Raw genomic sequence first — 21426 nt, 5'->3', positions numbered from 1 at the left:
CTGACCCTGATGTGCTCAAACAGTCTCTCTGTCAGCACCCTCACTGACTGGTTTATGATCCTGTCCAGGGAGGAGTTGGCTCTCTGTGCTGACTCCTCGCTGCCCTGTGGATCACACTGCCTGCAACGCTCCACGAAGGTCCTGTAGGTTACAAAAGAAATATAAAGTGCAACTTTTAGTTTGTTTACTTTCTGATAATCTTCAAACAAATAACGTTGCCATTGCTATTATTCGACCTGAGGGGAGGGCAGCAGTTGACCAGAGCGATTGTCCTGGAAACGTATCCATCACCTCTGTCTCCAAATTCTGCCTGAGTGTCATGAAACATCTCCACCTTTCTCTGGAAACTGAAATCATGCAGAATTAATGAGAATATTCTGAAAGAAGGTTCAGTCTATAAACAGAAGCTAAAAGTAGTGGGGATCTGGCTCCAAGATTATATGCATTATAAACACTGCCATCAGTTCTAATTACAGTATATTATATCTAGGGTGCATTCACACTTCGGAGCAAGCAGAAATGAGTCCTTGTCCCCACCAACAGATGCCTGATAAAGAACTTATGGAAAAGGTCCCAGCTTGATTTGATGGCTTCTCTGACATGTGTTTTGCTGACGGAACTTACAAGCTTCCAAAACGATGGTGTATGTTGGGATAATGTGCTCCTTAAATAACTTGAAACGACTATATTGTAGTATTTTTTTACCAGGTGACATGTCACAAGAAGTTTAGTAACGTATAAAGTCAAAATTATATAAGGAAGGCCTGTGTTGCAAACACAAATGGAGAAATGCTACAAGCTAATGGTGACTCTGACTCCTGTACCAAACTGTCATTAGACCAGCACAGCTCCTATCATTAGTTAAATTAGATACGTTTTCAATGAAGAATCAAGTATTTTTGTATGTCTTATTAATATTTCAGCTGAACCTCACCAGAGTTCTTTGTCATTTATTCTAATGATCATTCAAATTATCTACATTATTGGAGCAACCCAACAGGGTTCATTGTAATTAGAATAAACCTCTCAAATGTGAGCACACCCCTCGTGTCACCGTGGAATAATCACTTGATTTATTAGAGCATGATTTGAAACGATGACTGCAAGCAAGCAAAGATTTTACATCAATTTTGCCAGCAGTGGATAGAGATACAGACCTTTGATGTGATGGACTTCTAAACAAATTAATTAGCAATCTATCCTGAACTACAGTACATTTTAAATTCAAACAAATTGCTTTCCTTTCGAACATGCACTCACTTGTATAGAAAGTCAGCCAGTCCAATGAGACTACAGCGAGCCACTCTTGCACCGAGAAACTGGCTCACAGATGTGGATCTGTCCAAGTCCACCTTCAACCTCTGAAAGTGTTAGATATATCGGTAATGATGGAGCTGTACTTCTTAGGATTTCTTCAGAAATTCAGCTGAGTTATGGTTGAAGTTTTTCAAGTGGCTGTGAAACTGTACCTGAATCACTGAGCGTGCTAATTGCGACTGATACTCTTCTATGTGCAGACTCTGCGCCCATCGTCTCTCCTCTTCATCCAGAACCTGGATCAGCTCTGTTGTTACATTATTCTGAAAAGTAGAGTTTGCAATCAAAATGATTCTACTATTCAGGTTTTCCAAGGGTTTGACATGCAAAAGCTCATTTTCTCACCCTGACTATACTGATGCAGTCTTCTTCCAGCCTGTCCACCGTCTCTTGAGTCAGAATGGGGTCCAGTGTAGAGTAATTAATGGGTGAGGTGGTGCCAATTGTTCCCAGGACATCCCTAGTAGAGAATGAAAAATAAATGTCAAATGTGAGGCTTACAAAGATATCATTGTGTTGGAGCGTCTAGTAAATATTATGCCATCACCAACCTGTTGTAGATGTTGTAGAACCAGTCTAGCAGTGAGTAGACGTCTGTGATCTGCAGCGGCCCGCTGGTAATGGTCCGAAGACGTTTGGCAACAGCTCGATGGTAACTTTCCACATACACTTGGAAGGCGGCAAACTCCTCTGGGTAAATGGATACAGCATTCCTCCTGGCTGCATCCAGGTCATCCACCATCCGACACCTCAGCCGCTCCAGGTATGAGGCCAGCTGGCCTGCCTGGGTGTCCATCTGATGAGGCAGGCTCCAGTCCGCAGCCTCCGCCACTGCCTGCCTCCACTTCATCTTCAGCCGTCGGGGACGCTGGCTGGGCTGGATGTGCGGGATCTCTCGCTCCGGCTTGGTGTCCTCTCGCAAAGCCCAGGCAGCATCAGCGTACTCCTCCTGTTGGATTACTAGCACCACCAGACCAAGGTTGGGGCCAGCGCTGGGCTGGCGGAGGGACTCCCGCACTACATCCCACATCTCCTTCTGCAGGGCTTCATACAAGAGCTCCACATCCTTCGCCTTCCTCCTGCTTGAGTCCAGTGTTGCATTGGAGCTGAGGGACTCATCTAGTGATGAGGATGATAAAGGAGTAAGGCCAGGTGGGGTGCTGGGACACAGGGTAGGGGTAAGGGTGGGAGAAGTTGCAGTCGGTATCAGCGACAGCAGCTCACACTCTCGCTCCAGCTCCTGTATGTGCGTGTCAGCCAGGAGAAGATCCCTGTGGTTGACCAGCTGTAGGATCTCCAGAACTGTTGGTAGCAAGTACAAAAATTCTGTAAGAAATGTATCAAAGGGCATTTTCTATTCCGATGGCTATTAAGTAGCTGTTCCTGTGCATGACCAACAAACACATTCTGTACATTCCTCTGTTCCTAGTAAGGTTCCCTGTGGGCAATGTGAAGAGTAGCCTGGTTGAACTTTAAAAGGAACCTGAGGCAGGTCATATCCAGTCCACTGGTGAGTAACCATAGTGACACAGGCATCTGGGGACCTCTAACTCTAATCAGAGAATTGTCTTGGACTGAGATGAAGTACAATTGAAGCTTTACTAGAAAGAGCAAAATTCTCTAATTTTCACAAAAATCCTCTAGGTTAGCTGATAAGTAGACATGAATGTTTTTTTTTCTCATGAACATTACCTGAGAGGGGCTCTCTAGTTTTGACCACTGGTTCTTCTTCCACCATTTCTTCCTCTGTCTCTTGGGATGCTCTGTCTGACATGGATTCACACTTCAGCTTGCCCAAGCTGACAATTCTGAGGAAGGAGGGCCGCCTGGATCCCTCCACCTCGCTGACTGCGCTAAGATCCCCACAGGGAAGACTTTCTCTGCGCTCCTCCTTACGCCGACCTGTAAAGCTGCACAGCATTCGCAGCATCAATAAAGAAGATAATGATAACATGATTGACAGTCTCTTCAGGGACTTTGAAACAGAACAAGAATAATCAGGCTGCACTGGGTTTGTATTGTACTGTACAGAAAGCTAGCTTCAGCTATGGCTGTATTCCACACACATCTGCAAAACTGCTGTAGAGAATGGCCACCTCAGTTAAAAATAGTCCCATTCACTGAGCACAGCAAGTAAACAACAAGTCTGTGAATAACAAAAGAGGTTCCGTAGATAAACAACTTGCAAGAGCATATTACATAAGCCCTGAGGAACCAAGCAAAGAATATGCAGATCTATTACTGACCAGAGAAGGCAAAAAGAGATTTTCTATTATTTCCCCTCTGCCATAGGACTCTGGGGAATGAGGGAGGTTACTTTGTTGGTATTAGCACTATAGTTTTATCAACATAATAAACTTTTCCCACTATCTTATTTTGTTTTATTGGATGGCTCAATGAATGGATGGGTGCTTGGATGTAGCTGAGACCTTAACAGAAGCAATATTGCTCTGAAAAGAAAGTATAATGTATTTAATTAACATTCCCCTTATTTGAATGTAAGAATTGTTTGTAAGAAGTGTTTCCCCAGGCTGTCGCGATATTTGATTTTCATATTATTGTGGCCTAAATGATCTATAGTCATATGATATCAGATATTTTGCATTAGAATTTTTTTCCCCTTTTTTGGCTGTTAAATTAAATTAAAAATGTGAGACATGGAACTTTAAAAATTAAAAAAAAAAAAAAAAAACCTGCATTCAATAATGTTTTGATCTTATCGACTGGGATAAAGTCATGATATTATCATATGTATATAATCAACACGATGTTAATATGTCATTCTTTCAATACTAAAATGATCATCAATACCAGACTATCACAACATTTTCATATTTTCATAGGTATCATATTTTTTTCTGTCCAAACTGCATAAGAATGACCGACTTCTAGATTCATTACATTTCCAACACTCACAGCAGCTAAACTCATGCAAGATAAACTCTTCCTTTTCCCCATCCCTCCTCACCGAAGCAGGGTCATTATCCCCTCAGAGCTTCTTCGTAGTCCTTTCCTTTTCTCCTTCTCTGCTGGGAGGGTATTTGAGTCTCCAGACTTGTATTGGGGGGAATTGTTCCCCCACACATTTCGTCCTGATATGCGGAGCCCCTTCCCTAGTTTTCCGAGGGTTTTCAGTGGTGACACTCCACAAATCCGCTCCAAAGTCCCCCTGAGTGGCTTCCCTTTAGGATTCCCTGCTCCATGCCTCTCTGCATTCACCTCGTTTTCCTCCTCTTCTCCATCACGGGAGGACCTGAGCTGGAGATTACCTCTGACCTCCCCCATGATGAGGCCCATATCCCCTTCGTTCCTCTCGTCTTCGTCCAGGTCCACATCCTCAAAGGGGTTTAGATTCTTGTTCAGATCCTTCAGGTCATTCAGCTCCTTCAGATCGTTGAGGTCATTCAAGTCTCTCAGGTCCAAGTCCAGCCGGGGAAGGATCAGTTCACCGTTCACCCTGGGGAACTCTTGGCAGCTCTTGGATCTTCCTGGCAGCTTTTTCAGAATGGGCATGATTGCAACGGATACTTTAACAAACTGCAAAACAAAAACAATGTGTAAGACGCAGTCAGTCTGTTAAAGACAAGCATAATTTACATTATTGTTTAATTTTCAGACATTTTTGCTAACTTCTGAATTAATTCCTTTTTTCTACCTTTTGGCATCTCCCAAAATGTACTATATGATTTTGTGATACTGATACCTAAGAGAATAAATAGCTACAATTTCCTGAGAAATGTGGCCGATAATATAACAAATGAAATTGTGGCAGTGAGATTATTTATGTAACATAAATCCAGGCTTCCTATCGTACGCTGCTTGTGTGTCCTTCACTAAGAAAACCAGGAAATATGTATTCAAAACATTACTGTTCTACCACATGATAAACTTTCTATAAACATTATGATGTGAAGAGAAAAATATTTTTGTTGACTAAATTCACCTGCTGTCTCCTGATAGAAAGAAAGTTCCAGACAGGATATTATGCACAGCAATGGCACTTCTATGTATGTTTTTCCCTCGAATTAAACAATTTACATGAAAATAGATGCAGGATGTTCTGTTTCTGAATAAAATGCAATGATTCTGTAAGAGTCTTTGATGAGAGCCTGATCTTTCTCTTTTTCTTTCTTTAGGTTAATATGCAGAGATCTGTCAAACTAACCCATCTTGACAAGTCAACTGTCCAACAGAGAGCTAACACAGCATCTCAGTGACTAAATCTCGATTCATCAGCACGAACACAAAGAATTTTGCTTTGCGACTACTTCATGATTTGCCTTGAGAACGGGCTGAACACAAAGGCAGACAATAGGGTCACACTAATAAAGCCATTTCAGAATCACCAATTAATTTAACATGCTTGTATTTGGACTGTGGGAGGAAACAGGAGCCTCACAGGAAACTCACACAGGCATGCAAACATGCAGACTCTACAGTGAAAGGCCCCAGGAACCGTCTTTCAACCAACTGCTGCATCAATGTTTCCCATTAAAACACCAAAAAAAGAAAAATTCGAATCACTCTTTGTTATAACTTTTTGTTATAACCTAATTATTTCTTGGCTCCTGACCAAGTATGACATAATTAATTACCTGTTGTCTAATTAAACAAACAATGCACGTCCTCTGACTGACTGACAACTCAACATACCACTGAGTTCACACGCTTCCATAAAGCATCTAGAGGGAGTCGATCGATGCAGACCTCAAAGGACACGTTTGGAATTTTTTGGTCCGTCAAAAAACTATACCCACACGCATGCATGTACACTGAGAGACCTTTTATTTGCCCTCACTTTATTTTTCTGTGGCCATTTCTCCCACAAATAATCTTCCAGAGCAACATGAGAGAGATGAGTCCCACAATAGCTTCAAATGTGTATTATGCATCTTGCATTAGACATGAAACAAGGACATTTTGTCCTTATAGATTAAGCTGGAAGAACAAAAGGAGGGCGCTAATATGAACAGGAAGGGGAAAAACAGTTTCAGTGATCAGTTTCATATGGATATCTGAGACTTTTCTTTTCTTCTGAAGAAAAACAGTGTTTAAAACTTGATGCGACAAAGTTTCAGTGTATGAGTTTTGACGTCATCTAAACCTGAAAAGACTATAGATGTGAAAAGTGAGTTTTATATAGAATTAGCTTTAACATATTAAACACAATGACCATCAATATACTAATCCCCTCCTTTCTGATATCACATTTATGCATTTAAGCAGCTGTATCACCTATATTAATTTTCCTTTTATGTTCCACAGTGCTCTATCTGCATTGTAGATATGTATGTACACCTGGAAGCTTGCTTATATAACCACACATTCCTTCCTCCACACACATAACTGCTGGCCTCTGTGTTGTATTAAGGCAATTATTTACATTTTAATAATTCAGTTGCAATATAGAGGCAGAAATATGTCAATGATGAGCGAAAGAGACAGAGCTAATGGAAATCATCTGTTCTTAAAGAATTTTGTTCATAAAGTAAATGTTACATGTCATTTTTGTTCCGACTTTGTCACTGATTTGATTCAAACGTTCAACAGCGTATCATTAGACTTGGAAAATGATCATACATTCGTGCATCCAAGAAATTTTGAGATGACAAAAGATCTACGTGTTCTCCATTTTTGCGTCTTTTGTGATTTTTTCTTGTTAATGTGTCATTCTATCTTTATTTTCCATTTTTTTTATCATGTTCTTCAAAAACTTTCCTCTTTTCTATCAATCAGATATCTCACATGGGCAGACAACAGTTGAGATGAGCAGCCTTCATTAAGGTCATATAATATACAGATGAAAAACCAGGACGGTGATTAACTCTCCTTCATCTGAGTTTTCTTAAACGATGTAACAAAAAGAGTGGTCTCCTTCATTCAAACACTTGGATCATTGATCAAACTTAGTCAAAGGGATTTCCTCGTCTTTATGAATGAAAAAAAAACTAATGGCTTGGCAGCAAATACTGCAAATATTAGCCGAAATAGACAGGTGTAAAACATACAAACACAAATCAACTGTCAAAAAATCATTTGAACAAAAATATTAATCATCACCGAAACAAATAAAAAAAATAAATCAATTCTCCCAAATGAAAATTAAAGCATCAATGAGAGCACAGACTTACCTGATGATAGTGCCTTGCTGCGTCTCAGTACAATGTCATCCTGGAGTGTGCTGGCTGTGTGAGCTCCCAGGCTGTGAAGTGTGTGCATGTGTGTGTGTGAAAGAAGGAGACTGATGAGGGTGAGAGTGTGTCTGAAAAGTACTGGGTGACTCAAGAGAGCAATGTGGCTGACTGCGGTTTCCTGACGCTCTCTATTGTGGTGGAAGGTGATATGTTTTCCTGAGGAAAGGCCCCCCCCCTCCCCTCCGCCCAATACCTCCACCACAGACTCTAGGCCCCACCGCTAGCCTGTCCTGCACCCCCACCCCCACGCACACACAGACACACACACCCGTACCCAAGGGACCCTTATAATTACACTAATTGCATCAACTGTGCAGAGAAGCCGGACAGAACGTTCTCCTGCAGTGTTTTATGTTTTTATAAACGTTACATGCTGTATCTGTGTTTGTGTGACAGATTTTTTGGTGTAAAAAGAAAATAAACCGTGATGATGATTCACTGTCAATAGCCTTGAGTAGAAATTCCATTCTTACACCATCGGCAGTTCATATTTCCTAAGCGGAAGACTTTAAGTGGACTGATCTGACAATCAGGGCTGCTGCAACTATGTTGTCTTTGGGTTCAGTGCACAGCTTCAAGGTCAGAGTAGCCACGGCAGGGCTCTGATGTCCCACAAAGAGCCGAAGAGATTCACGTGAATACAAAAAGAGTCTAACAAAGCGAAGCAACACATCAGCAAGTTGCTCCTCCACATCCAGTGTGCAAAGGCGGGTAGGGCAAAAGATGTTGTTACGCCAAAGAAAGAAGGAGCACTGGAACTCACTGAATATGCTTTGCTATTTTCATTGGTTCAAACAGACGAACGATTCAACACTACTGTGAAAATACAGTAATATAATATCACCCAAGCTGCTAAAAGTCTTGGATTGATATTTGATTCTAACCTTATTTTTGATGCTGAAGTCAAACATCTGTTTATTTTCCAGTTTAAAACTTTCTGGAAAATCAGCTAATTTCTTTCAGCTGCTGCCTTACAAAAGGCTATGCAGGCTTTTGTCTACTCTCACCTTGACACCTGTGATTTCCTATACTCGGGTATCAGTCAATTGATTTTAAAATACTACAGCTAGACTCAATACCAGGACAAGAAGGCAAAACACCACCCCTGTGCTGGTTTCCTATTAGTTTTAGTTTTTATCTCAAAATCTTAGTTCTCACCTTTAAAGCAGTACATGGACTTGACCTGATATGTTCTCCTCCAACCTTTAAGGTGTGCAGATGGTAGATCTGCTAACTGTTTCCAGATCACAGTTTGTGGCGAAAGAAAATCGAGGCTTTGGCATTAGAGCCCTCGTATTACAGAATTCTTCGCTCCATGAGAGAGCCTTTAGCAATCTGTGATACATTAATCAAACCTTTTATTAGTGTACTTTTGTGAGCATCTGTCCAACTGTACATCTAACTCATCTCATCTTACTTGTAAAACACTTCCAACAATGATCAGTGACTCACAGTTCATGGTGGTTCAAAATGAGGGACTTAACAAGCAGGAGGAAGGCAGGAAACAAAAGTAAAACTTTATCAAACCAAAAGCTAAACTGAGGGCACCACCAGAGGGGTGAATCCAAAAACATTTCAACAACAGCTGTGCACAAAGTAAAGCGAAACTGAATGGGCCTCTCGTAAGCAGCACTACAGATCTGACAAAGGAAATGGAGTATAAGTACGAGGAGTTGGGATTAAAAGAGTGGATGGAGGTGAGGTAAAACAAGGTGCTAGTGGTGATTATCTGAAGACGACATAGCGTAACTGAGGACATCTAGGAGTAATTTATTAGGAAATAACAGATAATCTAAAACAGACGTAGACTAGAACAAATAACCATAAACTACATGGAAGGTGGAACAAAATAAAAATTAAACCTACAATACAGAGGATGGTCACAGGGAAACTAAACACAAAAAAAGGAGTGTTGATGCCAACATCTGGGAGTTCAAAGAGTGTGTGAGAATGATTTACTGACTTTTCTTTTTTTAATAAATGCAAAATGCACATAAATGTGTTTCACCTTAATTAAAATCTCCTTTAGATTTGGTCACTCCAGTGGTAATCTAAATATCAACTTGACAGTGCACTCTGCTGGGCAAACTATGTAATGCTTCCAAACATTTGTTTTGTTAATCATCGACTGACACTGCTAAATCTGCAGTAAGCACCAGTTGACATTTATAATTATCATTATTTAGTTACATTCTGCATTATCCTCTGCTCCATAGTAGAGTAGTAGTAATAGTAATCACAAATGATAAGCAAAGAATGGGACCCACTTTTATGGCTTGCTGTTTCAATATGAAGTTGACCAAATAAAACTTCCTCTGTTGATTCTCTTCAGTCACTCAGGCAGTTCAGTCAAAATCACATGTAAGAAAAATCTGTGAAGATCCCAAAGAACCTATGGAGAAACCAAGATACAACATCTTCACACAACTGCACTATGTTGCATTTACTTTAACGGCCAAGTTGTCTGGGAAGCAGAATTTACCCATAATACAGTTAAGAAAATATAGCAAAAGGTGCCTTATGGTCCTTCACTTTCAACCATGTTCATAACTGGACTGACACTACAGATTCTAGCCATCTTAAGTGGTTTTAAAATGGGGATGAGTGGTAAACTGCCTCAAATCAAAATAAATAGTACTTCTTTGTGTTCATTATTCCGGTTCATCCCATGGTCTCGAGGGTCAGACAATATTAGGAACACTTAAAAAAAAAAAAAAAAAGGGTTCAATATGCCAGTACCAACTGCTATGAACTCAATAATCAACATGAAATATAAAAGACACTGTCAACAAAAACTGAAATGCTAAATCTCAAAATAATTAGCACCCTTGTATTTAAAGAACTAAATTCTATATATCCTTTTTGCATTGGCAGACTTAAGTTTCCTGAATGATTTATTTCAGGACTCTTTTCTGGTCTGTTAAAAGTCCATCTTTTAATCTAAAACTATCTTTTAAACTTTTGGATGTTGTCTTTGGCTTGTTTTGATGATGCGAAACACATTTCTGATGGACTGACTGTATTCCCAAATAGCTCTACTGATGATCTAATATGTTTTGTCAGAAAAACTATGGCTTCATCATGTCTTTCTGGTGTATTGTTATTATGGCCTTTGTCCATAAAGCCTTTCTTGGTTAATTGTGAAGTATAAAGTCCAACTTTTTCCAGGTCAGTCAGTTGCTTTACAATTTAGAAAGGTCCAGATAACTTAGTTGATGTTTTGAATGTATTTCTTAAGAATATCCATCATGTGAACAGTGATAGTTGGATAGATTGTCATGGAAGTATCCACCTACGTGCCCAGCTTTGTACTCATTGCCGGTACCTGTGACATGTCGCCATTGTGAGGTTGCCAAGAAACCAGAGACAACATGCAGGAGAACACATCATTTAGTAAACATCGGAGCTGCTGGTGGGTGGATTCTGAAGCATCTGGACAAAGGAAGGCCAGCTGGCTCACGTTGTCTCTACTCGTCCTAAACTGGAAAACAGTATAAAAAAATAAAAAAAAAACTACAAAATGCACCAACATTGACTGAAGTTATTTTATTAGTAGTACTTTTTAATAATTTTCTGCAAAATACTCATATCTCTTTGCAGCATCAGAATTTTATGAATCCACTGACATGCCTGGACGTGTAACACTATTAAAACTAGAAGGGATGAATGACAGTGACATATGATTAAAACCTACAATGTTCAGGCCATGCAAAATTAAATTTCCAGTGTCACATCATACAAAAGTGTTGGATCTATGTCCTGTAGCCATGACAACAGTTAACTACCATATTCTAACAGGTGTTAATCAAGTCAGAAATGTATGTGCATCTGAACCAACAGTCTTGCGGAAGTGCTCAGTGCTCAGTCCGGTAAAAGTGAGAGTCACATGTGTCGGTGCTGCATATAACTGCATCCTATTATTAAGATGATATTATGAGCAGGTAAAGATATTTTCATAATTCATTTCTTCCACAATGACGACTGAGCGAGGCCCACTGCTCTTTCACTTTCATAATATTTCCATTTCATGTCATATGCCTGGTCAGTTATCTACTCAGATAAAATGACATATACAAGTGTTTTTTTTATTAGAACTAGACATTTGGGGCATGTTTCTACGCTGTTAAAGAGATAGAACTAGTTAGTTTTTCCAAGCAAAGTGTAATGAGAAAGGGTGAATAGCGAGCCTTCCTTTGACAAAGTAAAACTACAATAAATCTGCCTACCAGCACCTATTACTCACAAACTATAGGGATTACACTAACTTGTGTAATCCCTAAACATAGATTAAAGTCCCCCGGCATTAAAAATTGAACCTTTGAAACCTTGAAAGTTTGAACCTTTTTAACATGTCCATAAGACGTGTGACAAGACACATCATTAGCTAAATTAGCCATGAATGCTAAGGCCAGTGGTTCTACTTTGCTCTGTAGAGGACCACCTACAGTCTTATAAAACTGAGGTCAGACAACCCAAATCTTTCACGTAGAATATTGGAGGAACCAGTCCTGGTTTCTTGCTCGGTGGGACTGTACAGCTGTTTTGGATGTACTGTGGCGAACTGATGAAATCAGAAGCTAACAGCAGCTACGAGAAGAAGTTAGCCAGGGGTTGGTGGCCGACCGACCTCGCTGAGGGAGCAAGCGGCAGCCACCAGTTGAGTGAGACTTCAAGTCACATGCTGTGGTGTGCTGTCTAAGGTTACTTTTTGACCAACATAGAGACGTGCTACTGTCCTGTCACCAACATGAAGTTAGCAGACATTCACCCAGTGGAGACAAGATAAAGCATTAATTTGTGAGCTTAAAAGATGCTGGTGGATGGAGACTTTGTGGCATCTAAACAGGGCAAGGCTGCCTGTTTCTCATTTTCAATCTTTCTTTAAGCTAAGCAGCCTTAATTTTAGAATGATTTGAGAATCATATCAATCGCCTAATTCTCAGTAGGAGAGCAGTTCTTTTTGAAGTGTTATAGTATATTCAATCCTTCTCTGACCTTTGCCTCACGTAGGCTAACATGACCGACCCTTTATGTTTTCGTGTCCAACAGTTTATGTGTGTGTGTGTGTGTTTAAGATTGATATCTGGTGACATCAGAGGCTCTGGTTTTGGCCTTGGGTGGGGTGGAGGTGCTGCTGTGGGTTGTTAAAGTGGTAGGGCTCATGGCGATGATGGCTGTGGCAGATGACCGGGTGTTCGATGCCTTCAGTCTGCAGCTCTTCTTCCTTGTGGACTCCCTCAAGCTTTGCCACCAGCTCTTTGATGAAGGTCTGAGGATGAACACAGAAGAGCAGGTGACACATACAGGTCTTTCATATTTGTCTGTTCAACCATCATTTAAATGTTGCTGTTTTTTCTGTTTTTTTGTCTACATTGTTCATTTTTGTTTTTCTTGAAATTCAGTTACAAGAAATTGGGTGAAGCTGATAAGCTTTAGGCTGAGTTCAAGGCTTGATTAGTTCCCCTGGTTCACTCCTTATCATCAGGTCTTCATTCTTTGCATAACAGAAAAAAAGGAAATCTATACCTCTGGACACATCCTCCATATTTTATATTGTTTATATTCTATATCTCACATTAAAAACATAACAAAGACGAGGTTCTTTCATCGAACGAATATCGCAAGAGTGTGACAGTCCCTCTCTCAGACCAAAAACAGAATCTAAAAGAAAGCTTAAGACCTACCTTCTTAGTAAAACTTTTAATTGAATATCTTTTATTAGCATTCATAGTCAATATTTTACTTACTATGTAAAAAATGTTTGTGTTTTACCAATTTATTTATCAATTACTTATTGAACACATGTATATTTTTGTACTATTAATGAATTTGTTTTAACATTTAACCCATGTCTTTTATACAGTCTTTTCCATTCCATATAGTACTTATAGTGTTTTTTATTTTTATTCAAACTTCCAGTATTCTTGTTTCTCCAATACTGTCAAAGACAGCCCTTCTAGAGAACATCATTCCGTGTATATTTGTGTGCATGTGTGTGTATGTCTATGTGGGACTTGTGGTTTGGGGAATTGGATGGGTAAAGTTGCGTGTTTTTTTTTTTTGTTGTTTGTTTATTTATATTTTATTAGCTATATAAAGCACTTTGTGTTGCATCTTTTTTTGTATGAAAAGTGCTTTAGAAATAAAGATTTATTATTAGTATTATTATTATTATTATTATTATTATTATCTTGTTGCCAGTATTCTAGAGAGACACGATCAATATTCAGGAACTTTATGTTGAGTACATTAGTTATAGAGTTCCTCCAGAATAGCAAACAATTGACTCTCATTTATTTATTGAAGCTCTTATTGTTTGTGACCTGAAGAATTTACTGGCGAGTTTAAAGTTCTTTCAATGAGCTTTTCTCATACTTTCCCAGGCTGAACATTGTTTTATGTTTCACTTTCACAACAAAAGTGTGTTTGCATTGTGGGGAATTTCAGGGACATAAATAAACTGTAGCCAAACACAACAACAATTAGGCTAAACTTCCCACATGTGGTGGAGACAGCATTCAGCTGGCTTGGTTAACATTAGCTCTGCTCCTCTGATTCACTTTATGAGTTTTGGTATTATTAGCCGCAACAAACATACAAACATGTCATTGAGTGAGTGTATCCTCATAGCTGTCATCTTACTGAAACAGCAATGTTGTGTGTGTGTGTGTCTGTTACATTTTGTCAAGAAAGGGGGCTGGAGCCTATTCCAGCTGTCATCAGGTCGCTAGTCATCATCAAAATCAGTTATTGTGAATAATTATCCACCCTCCTTAAATCTGGTTCTGCTGGCAGTGTCTCTCTGTTAGAAAGAGGTGTTACCTCCCCACTGTTTGTTATTCATGAATACATTTATGAAGATAAAAAAGATCGTCTAAGCCGAACAACTTTTCATGAACTGGCACTTGACTGAATTCAACTTCATTTAATTGAACTTATTTGCTTTATTTTTGTTGTGAACTGGTGCTACATAAAAACGAACCAATATTAAAGGAATAATTTCAGATCCAGATCACTGGCTGGTTTGGTTTCTGTGTATTTGATGAGGTGGTGGAACAGCTCCATCCATCCATCCATCCATCATCTTCCGCTGGTCCGGGGATCGGGTCGCGGGGGCAGCAGCTTGAGCAAAGAGACCCAGACGTCCCTGTCCCCGGCCACTTCCTCCAGCTCTTCTGGGGGGACCCTGAGGCGTTCCCAGGCCAGCCGAGAGACATAGTCTCTCCAACGTGTCCTGGGTCTTCCCCGGGGCCTCCTCCCAGTGGGACGGGCCCGGAACACCTCACCGGGGAGGCGTCCAGGAGGCATTCTCACTAGATGCCCGAGCCACCTCATCTGACTCCTCTCGATGCGGAGGAGCAGCGGTTCTACTCCGAGCCTCTCCCGGATGACCGAGCTTCTCACCCTATCTCTAAGGGAGAGCCCAGACACCCTCATTTCGCGATCTCGTTCTTTCGGTCACTACCCACAGCTCGTGACCATAGGTGAGGGTAGGAACATAGATTGACCGGTAAATCGAGAGCTTCGCCTTCTGGCTCAGCTCCTTCTTCACCACGACGGGCCGGTGCAGAGCCCGCATCACTGCAGACGCCGCACCGATCCGTCTGTCAATCTCCTGCTCCATTCGTCCCTCACTCGTGAACAAGACCCCGAGATACTTGAACTCCTCCACTTGGGGAAGGATCTCATTCCCGACCCGGAGAGGGCATTCCACCCTTTTCCGGCCGAAGACCATGGTCTCGGATTTGGAGGTGCTGATTCTCATCCCAGCCGCTTCACATTCGGCTGCGAACCGCTCCAGTGAGAGCTGAAGGTCACGGCCTGAGGACGCCAACAGAACCACATCGTCCGCAAAGAGCAGAGACCCGATTTTGAGGTCGCCAAACCGGACCCCCTCAACGCCCTGGCTGCGCCTAGAAATTCTGTCCATAAAAATTATGAACAGAATCGGTGACAAAGGGCAGCCCTGACGGAGTCCAACCCTCACAGGAAACATGTCCGACTTACTGCCGGCAATGCGGACCAAACTCTGACACCGGTCATACAGGGACCGAACAGCCTGTATCAAAGAGTCCGGCACTCCATACTCCCGGAGCACCCCCCACAAGAGTCCCCGAGGGACACGGTCGAACGCCTTCTCCAAGTCCACAAAACACATGTAGACCGGTTGGGCGAACTCCCATGCTCCCTCCAGGATCCTGCGGAGGGTATAGAGCTGGTCAACTGTTCCACGGCCAGGACGAAAACCACACTGCACCTCCTGAATCCGAGATTCGACTATCCGTCGGATCCTCCTCTCCAGTACCCCCGAATAGACCTTACCAGGGAGGCTGAGGAGTGTGATCCCCCTATAGTTGGAACACACCCTCCGGTCCCCCTTTTTAAAGAGGGGGACCACCACCCCAATCTGCCAGTCCAGAGGCACTGCCCCCGATGTCCACGCGATGCTGCAGAGGCGTGTCAACCAAGACAGCCCCACAACATCCAGAGCCTTGAGGAACTCAGGACGGACCTCATCCACCCCCGGGGCCTTGCCACCGAGGAGTTTTTTGACCACCTCGGCGACCTCAGCCCCAGAGATGGGAGGTCCCACGTCCGAGCTCCCCAACTCTGCTTCCTCATCGGAAGGCGTGTCGGTAGGATTGAGGAGGCCCTCGAAGTATTCCCCCCACCGACTCACGACGTCCCTTGTAGAAGTCAGCAGAGCCCCGCCCTCACCATACACTGTGTTGACGGTGCACCGCTTCCCCCCCCTGAGCCGCCGGATGGCGGACCAGAATCTCCTCGAGGCCGTCCGGAAGTCGTTCTCCATGGCCTCCCCGAACTCTTCCCAAGCCCGAGTTTTGCCTCAGCAACCGCCGAGGCTGCGTTCCGCTTGGCCTGTCGGTACCCATCAGCTGCTTCCAGAGTCCCACTGGCCAAAAAGGCCCGATAGGACTCCTTCTTCAGCTTGATGGCCTCCCTCACCACTGGTGTCCACCAGCGGGTTCGGGGATTGCCGCCACGACAGGCACCAACCACCTTACGGCCACAGCTCCGGTCGGCCGCCTCAACAATGGAGGCACGGAACATGTCCCATTCGGGCTCAATGTCCCCCACCTCCCTCGGGACATGGTTGAAGCTCTGCTGGAGGTGGGAGTTGAAACTCCTCCTTACAGGGGATTCCGCCAGCCGTTCCCAACAGACCCTCACAATACGTTTGGGCCTGCCAGGTCTGACCGGCTTCCTCCCCCACCAGCGGAGCCAACTCACCACCAGGTATGAAACGGAACAGCTCCTATTCTTTTTAACCTTTTTTTGCCCTCAGGACTTCAAATAACAATTAGAAAACTCCAAAATTGACTGAATCTATTGAATTTAAGGGAAACATAAGAAGAATTGGTGATAGAAACATGCTGTTGTTTTTCTTCAAAGTTCACTGTTATTTTACATATTATTTTGAAAATGTATGTACATTTTTAGGTCTTATACTGCAAGTATGCAGAATGTAACATTTTTTCAAACTATGTTTTAAGTCAAAGTTTTACTCTACGGTGGCCATCTTGGCCAGATGTCCCCTTGAAAAAGAGTTTTTGTATCTCAATGGGACTAGATGGTCAAATAAGGGAAAATGAAAGAAATCCTCTTAATATGCCTTTGCTACACTACCAACGCCACTAAAACCATGCAAATAGCAAGGAAAACTGTTGTATAGCTGTTCTGTTACATACACTGATGACATTTGTGTGACACTGTAGAAAACCAGTATATTAAGTTTATCCAATCTACTTTATACAGAAGCATTTGGATCCACTCTGCAGTGAGAAGTGATCAAAAGCGTACGTCCCTCATTAAAATATCAAACAACAAACAGCATTAGTTGTTAGGTAGTTAAGTAGAAATAGTGCCAAATAAATAGAATAACCATTCATTCTTCCACTTGTTCACATTTGAGTGTTTTCAGGGTTAATTTTCAATTCAGTTTATTCATAGCTCAAAAAAAAATAAATAAATAAATAAAAAATAAAAAAAATAAAAATCACAGCACAGGTCATGTCAGGCAGTCAGTAGGGTCAAGAACTTCCAGCATCACAGGCCCAACAATTCCATAGATGGAGGACGAGGACCTTTAAGAGTGTCCTGGGAAACGTTTTTTAAATAACACATCTCCCCTCCACTGTCGTCCTCTGTCCCTTTCATGCTCAGCACACAGGGGTAGAAACAAAGGAAAGATCTGATGTGACCGAAAAGCTTCCTTAACTAGAAAGATAACAAACTGGGATTAATTATAATTAATTGGAATCTGACTGAATTACAAAATATTGGATTTAATAGGACTGCACCTAATGAAACTATTCTCATTTTAAAGTGCCTTGAAATAACATTCTGAACAGATAATATAAATAAACTAAATTGGACTGACATGTTGTTTAACTATTTGACGGCTAATAGTTCATCATTGTGACATCTGAGCTTGAACAGCCTGGTAAGAAACACAGAGATGTGTTGTGGTAACAGTACGAGCAGACGCAGACAAAACAAGCGGTCCCATCAATCTATGCATCCATTTTATAAACCTGCTTAATCCAGTACAGGGTCACTGGGGGGGCTAGAGCTTATCCCAGCTGACATCGGGTGAGAGGTGGGGCAAGTACTCCCAGTCTTACGTCCTTATGTCACTTAGACATTAGTCTGCATCAATGGATTGTCAAGTCTGTCTTAAACCAATAGTCCCTCAGCCACATATACATTCAGACAAGTTTTGTTTGCTCCAACTTCAGGTTCAGACTGACTATTCAGTTTACTTTCTAATTCCATAGATGGAAGATGAAATCCACAATTCTCCTTTCGTGCAAATTTACTGTGTTCCTCAAGCAATGGTAAAAAGTTTAAATGTGAACAGTACGCCATATCATTGTCTAAGAAATCTGCGATAAGTATGAAAAGATGTTGCAACACTTTCCAGTCATTGAATCTCTAACCAGGCGATTCAATGTGGTTTGATTCCAGAAAGACTCATTGTTTCTGCATTGAACTGGAATAAAAAGGCAAGAGAGAACAGAAAACCATTGTTGAGGAGGTTGGAAGGACTGTTTCAGTTTGGCTGTTCACACACGTGTGTATAAAGATTCAGGATAAACGTTTGCTTATCAGTAATGTTGCCTCATCAGCCAGTTTATGGGAATTTCAAGAGGAAAGGTTTTTGTCAAAACATACCTCTGTGCTGTTCGTGCACTTTTGAAGAAGTCCCTGTTAAAATAAAGGGATAATGTTTTACCAAACTTGCAACATATTCACAGATTTATCACCAACATTCTGTCATTATCAGTTAAATCATACATTCTTGTGCCAATCTCAATGGCTGTGTAATGATTAATAGGTCTTTCAGTGCAAAAGAAAAAAAAACATCAGCTAATGCAAAAAATCCTCAGAAACCAGAGGAGGAGCACAACACATTTTGTTACCTGTAACTTTTCGACTCGCTCCTCATCAGTCGGCAGGTCAATCAAATCGTCAATGTTAACCTCGTCTGGCATGTCACTCTCCTGAAGTGAAAAAAAAGGGACAGGCAAGTGTTGAAAACAAGCGCACGCAAAAACTTAGAGGAAGACAAACACTGCCTTACCAAAAAAAGAAAAAAAGAGAAGTCACCAGATTTAACTGAGCAAATAGATGAGGGCCTCCCAATGGAAAAGTCTTTAATGATTATGATTGTGAAAGCTACGGTGCACAACTGTTGCTTCTCTGGCAGTGTTTAAGAGATGTTCATATGTGCCTACTGCTGCTGCGATTAATGAAAAATAAAAATCAAAGAAAATGCCAACAAGAAGAAGGCTTTACTTATCAGGACCTTGTGTTTGATTTGTTGACCCCAACATTCAGATTTCAAGATTACCGAGTAAAAAAATTAAATATTTCATTTTTATTTGTAATGAAATATTGGACAAAGTAGTGCGTAGTTGTCTCAGTTGTTGCTTGACTGAATGATGTAACTACTGATAAGAAATCGCTGTTAACGGCAGAGCAAAAAAAGCAAGAGTTGCGACCTCCTTCCTTCTAAGTACAGCAAATGCAGCATGATTGGAAGCTGTGCAGGGAGATAAAGGTGTGGAGGTTGGATCATTCACTACAAATCTGAACAACTCACTGAATTAGATATTTTCAGACCTAGGCGATACCAAACAAAGTGACAGAGTTGGGTTTTTGCAAAGGTTTAGAGCTGGTAGTCTCTTCAGACACATAAATAAAGTAATCCATTTTCTATACCTGTTAAATCCTAGGGGGGGGGGGCTGTATGAGCTGCAATTGGGTACACGAGTCCATTGCTGGGCCAACACAGTACCCAGACTTTACCCAGACATGCATGGCCCCAGCCGAGATTCACCCAAATAAATGTTCTTTTTTTACTACGTTTCCTTAAAGTCACAAGAAGAGAAACAGAAATGTGAACCTGCTTATATAATCTGGTTCAAAGATCGGCTGAAGTTGATTTCAATGTACAAGACAGACTGTGACCTGGTGATGTCCCTACAGGAAACAGAGGAAGAAGAGAGATATCGACACTAAGGATATAAATAAGTCCAACATTAGTTAGCTGTGACAAGCTGAGTAAAGAGTTGCTCTGGCATACTTCATTTTGAGTTTAATAGAGACCCTCTGACCCAGTAAAACACCACTTTAAGCTAAAAGTGTAGCTGAAAGCTGCTGCATATATTCAGTTTGCACACATCGTGGGACCAGTTCAGGCTCAGGAGGCTGAATAGTAATAATGTTCGAATAATACTGTAACAGTTGCCTTGTTCTTTTTGAACAAAAAGCCATTGTACTAGCTGAGAGAAGGGACAGTACCCGTAGCCACCCACACCACCGCTCTGCTTGTGTGATTGGGCTCTTGGCACGTACAGGACTACAGCTCTACAGCTCCATCTTCATACACAAAAGACACGAACGTCTCACCTAAAAAAAAAGGAATCAAATCTGTTGTGTAGTGTGTGACTTGACTGAATGAAACAAGGGGTGTCAGGGGCTGGTGGGCATTTTTTTGTTTGGAATAGTTGCCTGAATTCTGTTTACCTGCACATTATACAAATAAATGACAGCGCTCTCCCCTTCCTGAGATGTTCCAACCTCCTAACAGCTTCTTCAGCACTCAGATGCACTGTTTACCATCTCCCTTGACTTACAAGACAGCCCCACCCCCACTTCCTTTCCTCTTCCACTTTCTCATCATTCACCCCTCTCTCTATTCCACGCTGCCCATGTAAGGGCAGAAGGCCACAAGTCAGATACAGATCTGTGAGAAGGAGATAGTCGTGTACACAGAATGCTTGGCCTTGTAAGGAGAACCAGGCTGCTCCACCTAACCCCTCAACACCCCATACATCACTGGAGACAGGAAGCTGTGCTGTTATAATACCAACCACATTCTAAACAAATAGGCTATAACTTTCATATTTCTGCTTTTCTATCTCAGAAAATGTGTTTGATTGTAAAGCTTCTGTTTAATAATGACAGTCCGGCATATTTTTAACCGTTTTGATGGACTGCTTTGGGAGCACAAGATGCAGAATAGTGAAACACACATGACCCAAAGCAGTTTGGTCCTCTTGCCTGAGGACACATCCACCCACCTGAGGACACATCCACCCACCTGAGACTTGAACAGCCGGTCCAGACTCTCGTCGATCCACTTCTCCACGTCGAGCCGCCTCTGCAGTTCCTTTCTGTTGTACTTCACGGTAACCCGGGCATGTCTCTTCGGGATGTTACACCCGTGATCCCGAAACGACCCCAAATCGGATGAATGAAACTCGTCATTTTCTTCAAGCATCGTTCGGGTGCCGTCGGCCGCCATTCCTGCAGTGGGCTCACTGGGCTGCTCCGACTTGTTTGGCGTGTTTGTGAATGACAGGGAGGAGAGATGCGCGCTGGGAGG

The 21426-nt window shown here is 41.9% G+C and overlaps 2 protein-coding genes across 4 annotated transcripts in view; both read right to left on the bottom strand.

The window, feature by feature from the left end:
* Positions 1 to 11043, bottom strand: part of exoc3l2a (exocyst complex component 3-like 2a) — a 17703-nt gene extending 6660 nt beyond the window's left edge. The window contains exons 1-10 of one of the 3 annotated variants that reach the window (XM_075486598.1): positions 10837 to 10955; positions 9779 to 9903; positions 4286 to 4854; positions 3010 to 3227; positions 1869 to 2619; positions 1663 to 1777; positions 1470 to 1580; positions 1261 to 1361; positions 237 to 347; positions 6 to 141 (exon numbers count right to left, since the gene is read on the bottom strand). In XM_075486598.1, the coding sequence (XP_075342713.1) occupies positions 6 to 141; positions 237 to 347; positions 1261 to 1361; positions 1470 to 1580; positions 1663 to 1777; positions 1869 to 2619; positions 3010 to 3227; positions 4286 to 4830 (2088 nt within the window). In that variant the 5' untranslated portion in view covers positions 4831 to 4854; positions 9779 to 9903; positions 10837 to 10955. Of the gene's footprint in view, positions 1 to 5; positions 142 to 236; positions 348 to 1260; positions 1362 to 1469; positions 1581 to 1662; positions 1778 to 1868; positions 2620 to 3009; positions 3228 to 4285; positions 4855 to 7448; positions 7645 to 9778; positions 9904 to 10836 lie in introns of those variants that run through there. The other 2 variants (XM_075486597.1, XM_075486599.1) reach the window with 2 other exon arrangements.
* Positions 11043 to 21426, bottom strand: ppp1r14aa (protein phosphatase 1, regulatory (inhibitor) subunit 14Aa). The gene is made up of 4 exons (XM_075486600.1): positions 21142 to 21426; positions 18956 to 19036; positions 18708 to 18740; positions 11043 to 12780 (listed from the first exon to the last, which is right to left on the bottom strand). The coding sequence occupies exons 1-4, from the start codon at positions 21343 to 21345 to the stop codon at positions 12604 to 12606; spliced, it is 495 nt and encodes a 164-aa protein (XP_075342715.1). The 5' UTR covers positions 21346 to 21426; the 3' UTR covers positions 11043 to 12603.

The sequence above is a fragment of the Odontesthes bonariensis genome, chromosome 16 (genome assembly GCF_027942865.1).
Source record: "Odontesthes bonariensis isolate fOdoBon6 chromosome 16, fOdoBon6.hap1, whole genome shotgun sequence".
Lineage (NCBI taxonomy): Eukaryota > Metazoa > Chordata > Actinopteri > Atheriniformes > Atherinopsidae > Odontesthes > Odontesthes bonariensis.
The sequence above is the reverse complement of the archived record's forward strand: the minus strand, read 5'-3'. Positions and strand labels throughout refer to the sequence as shown.

Excerpts from the sequence above, each read along its gene's own strand:
- ppp1r14aa (XM_075486600.1), bottom strand. The coding sequence starts at position 21,345 with ATGGCGGCCGACGGCACCCGAACGATGCTTGAAGAAAATGACGAGTTT. Across the intron at positions 18,741-18,955 it reads AGCGAGTCGAAAAGTTACAG|GGACTTCTTCAAAAGTGCAC; the intron begins GTAACAAAATGT and ends TTATTTTAACAG. Across the intron at positions 12,781-18,707 it reads AGTGCACGAACAGCACAGAG|ACCTTCATCAAAGAGCTGGT; the intron begins GTATGTTTTGAC and ends GTTCATCCTCAG.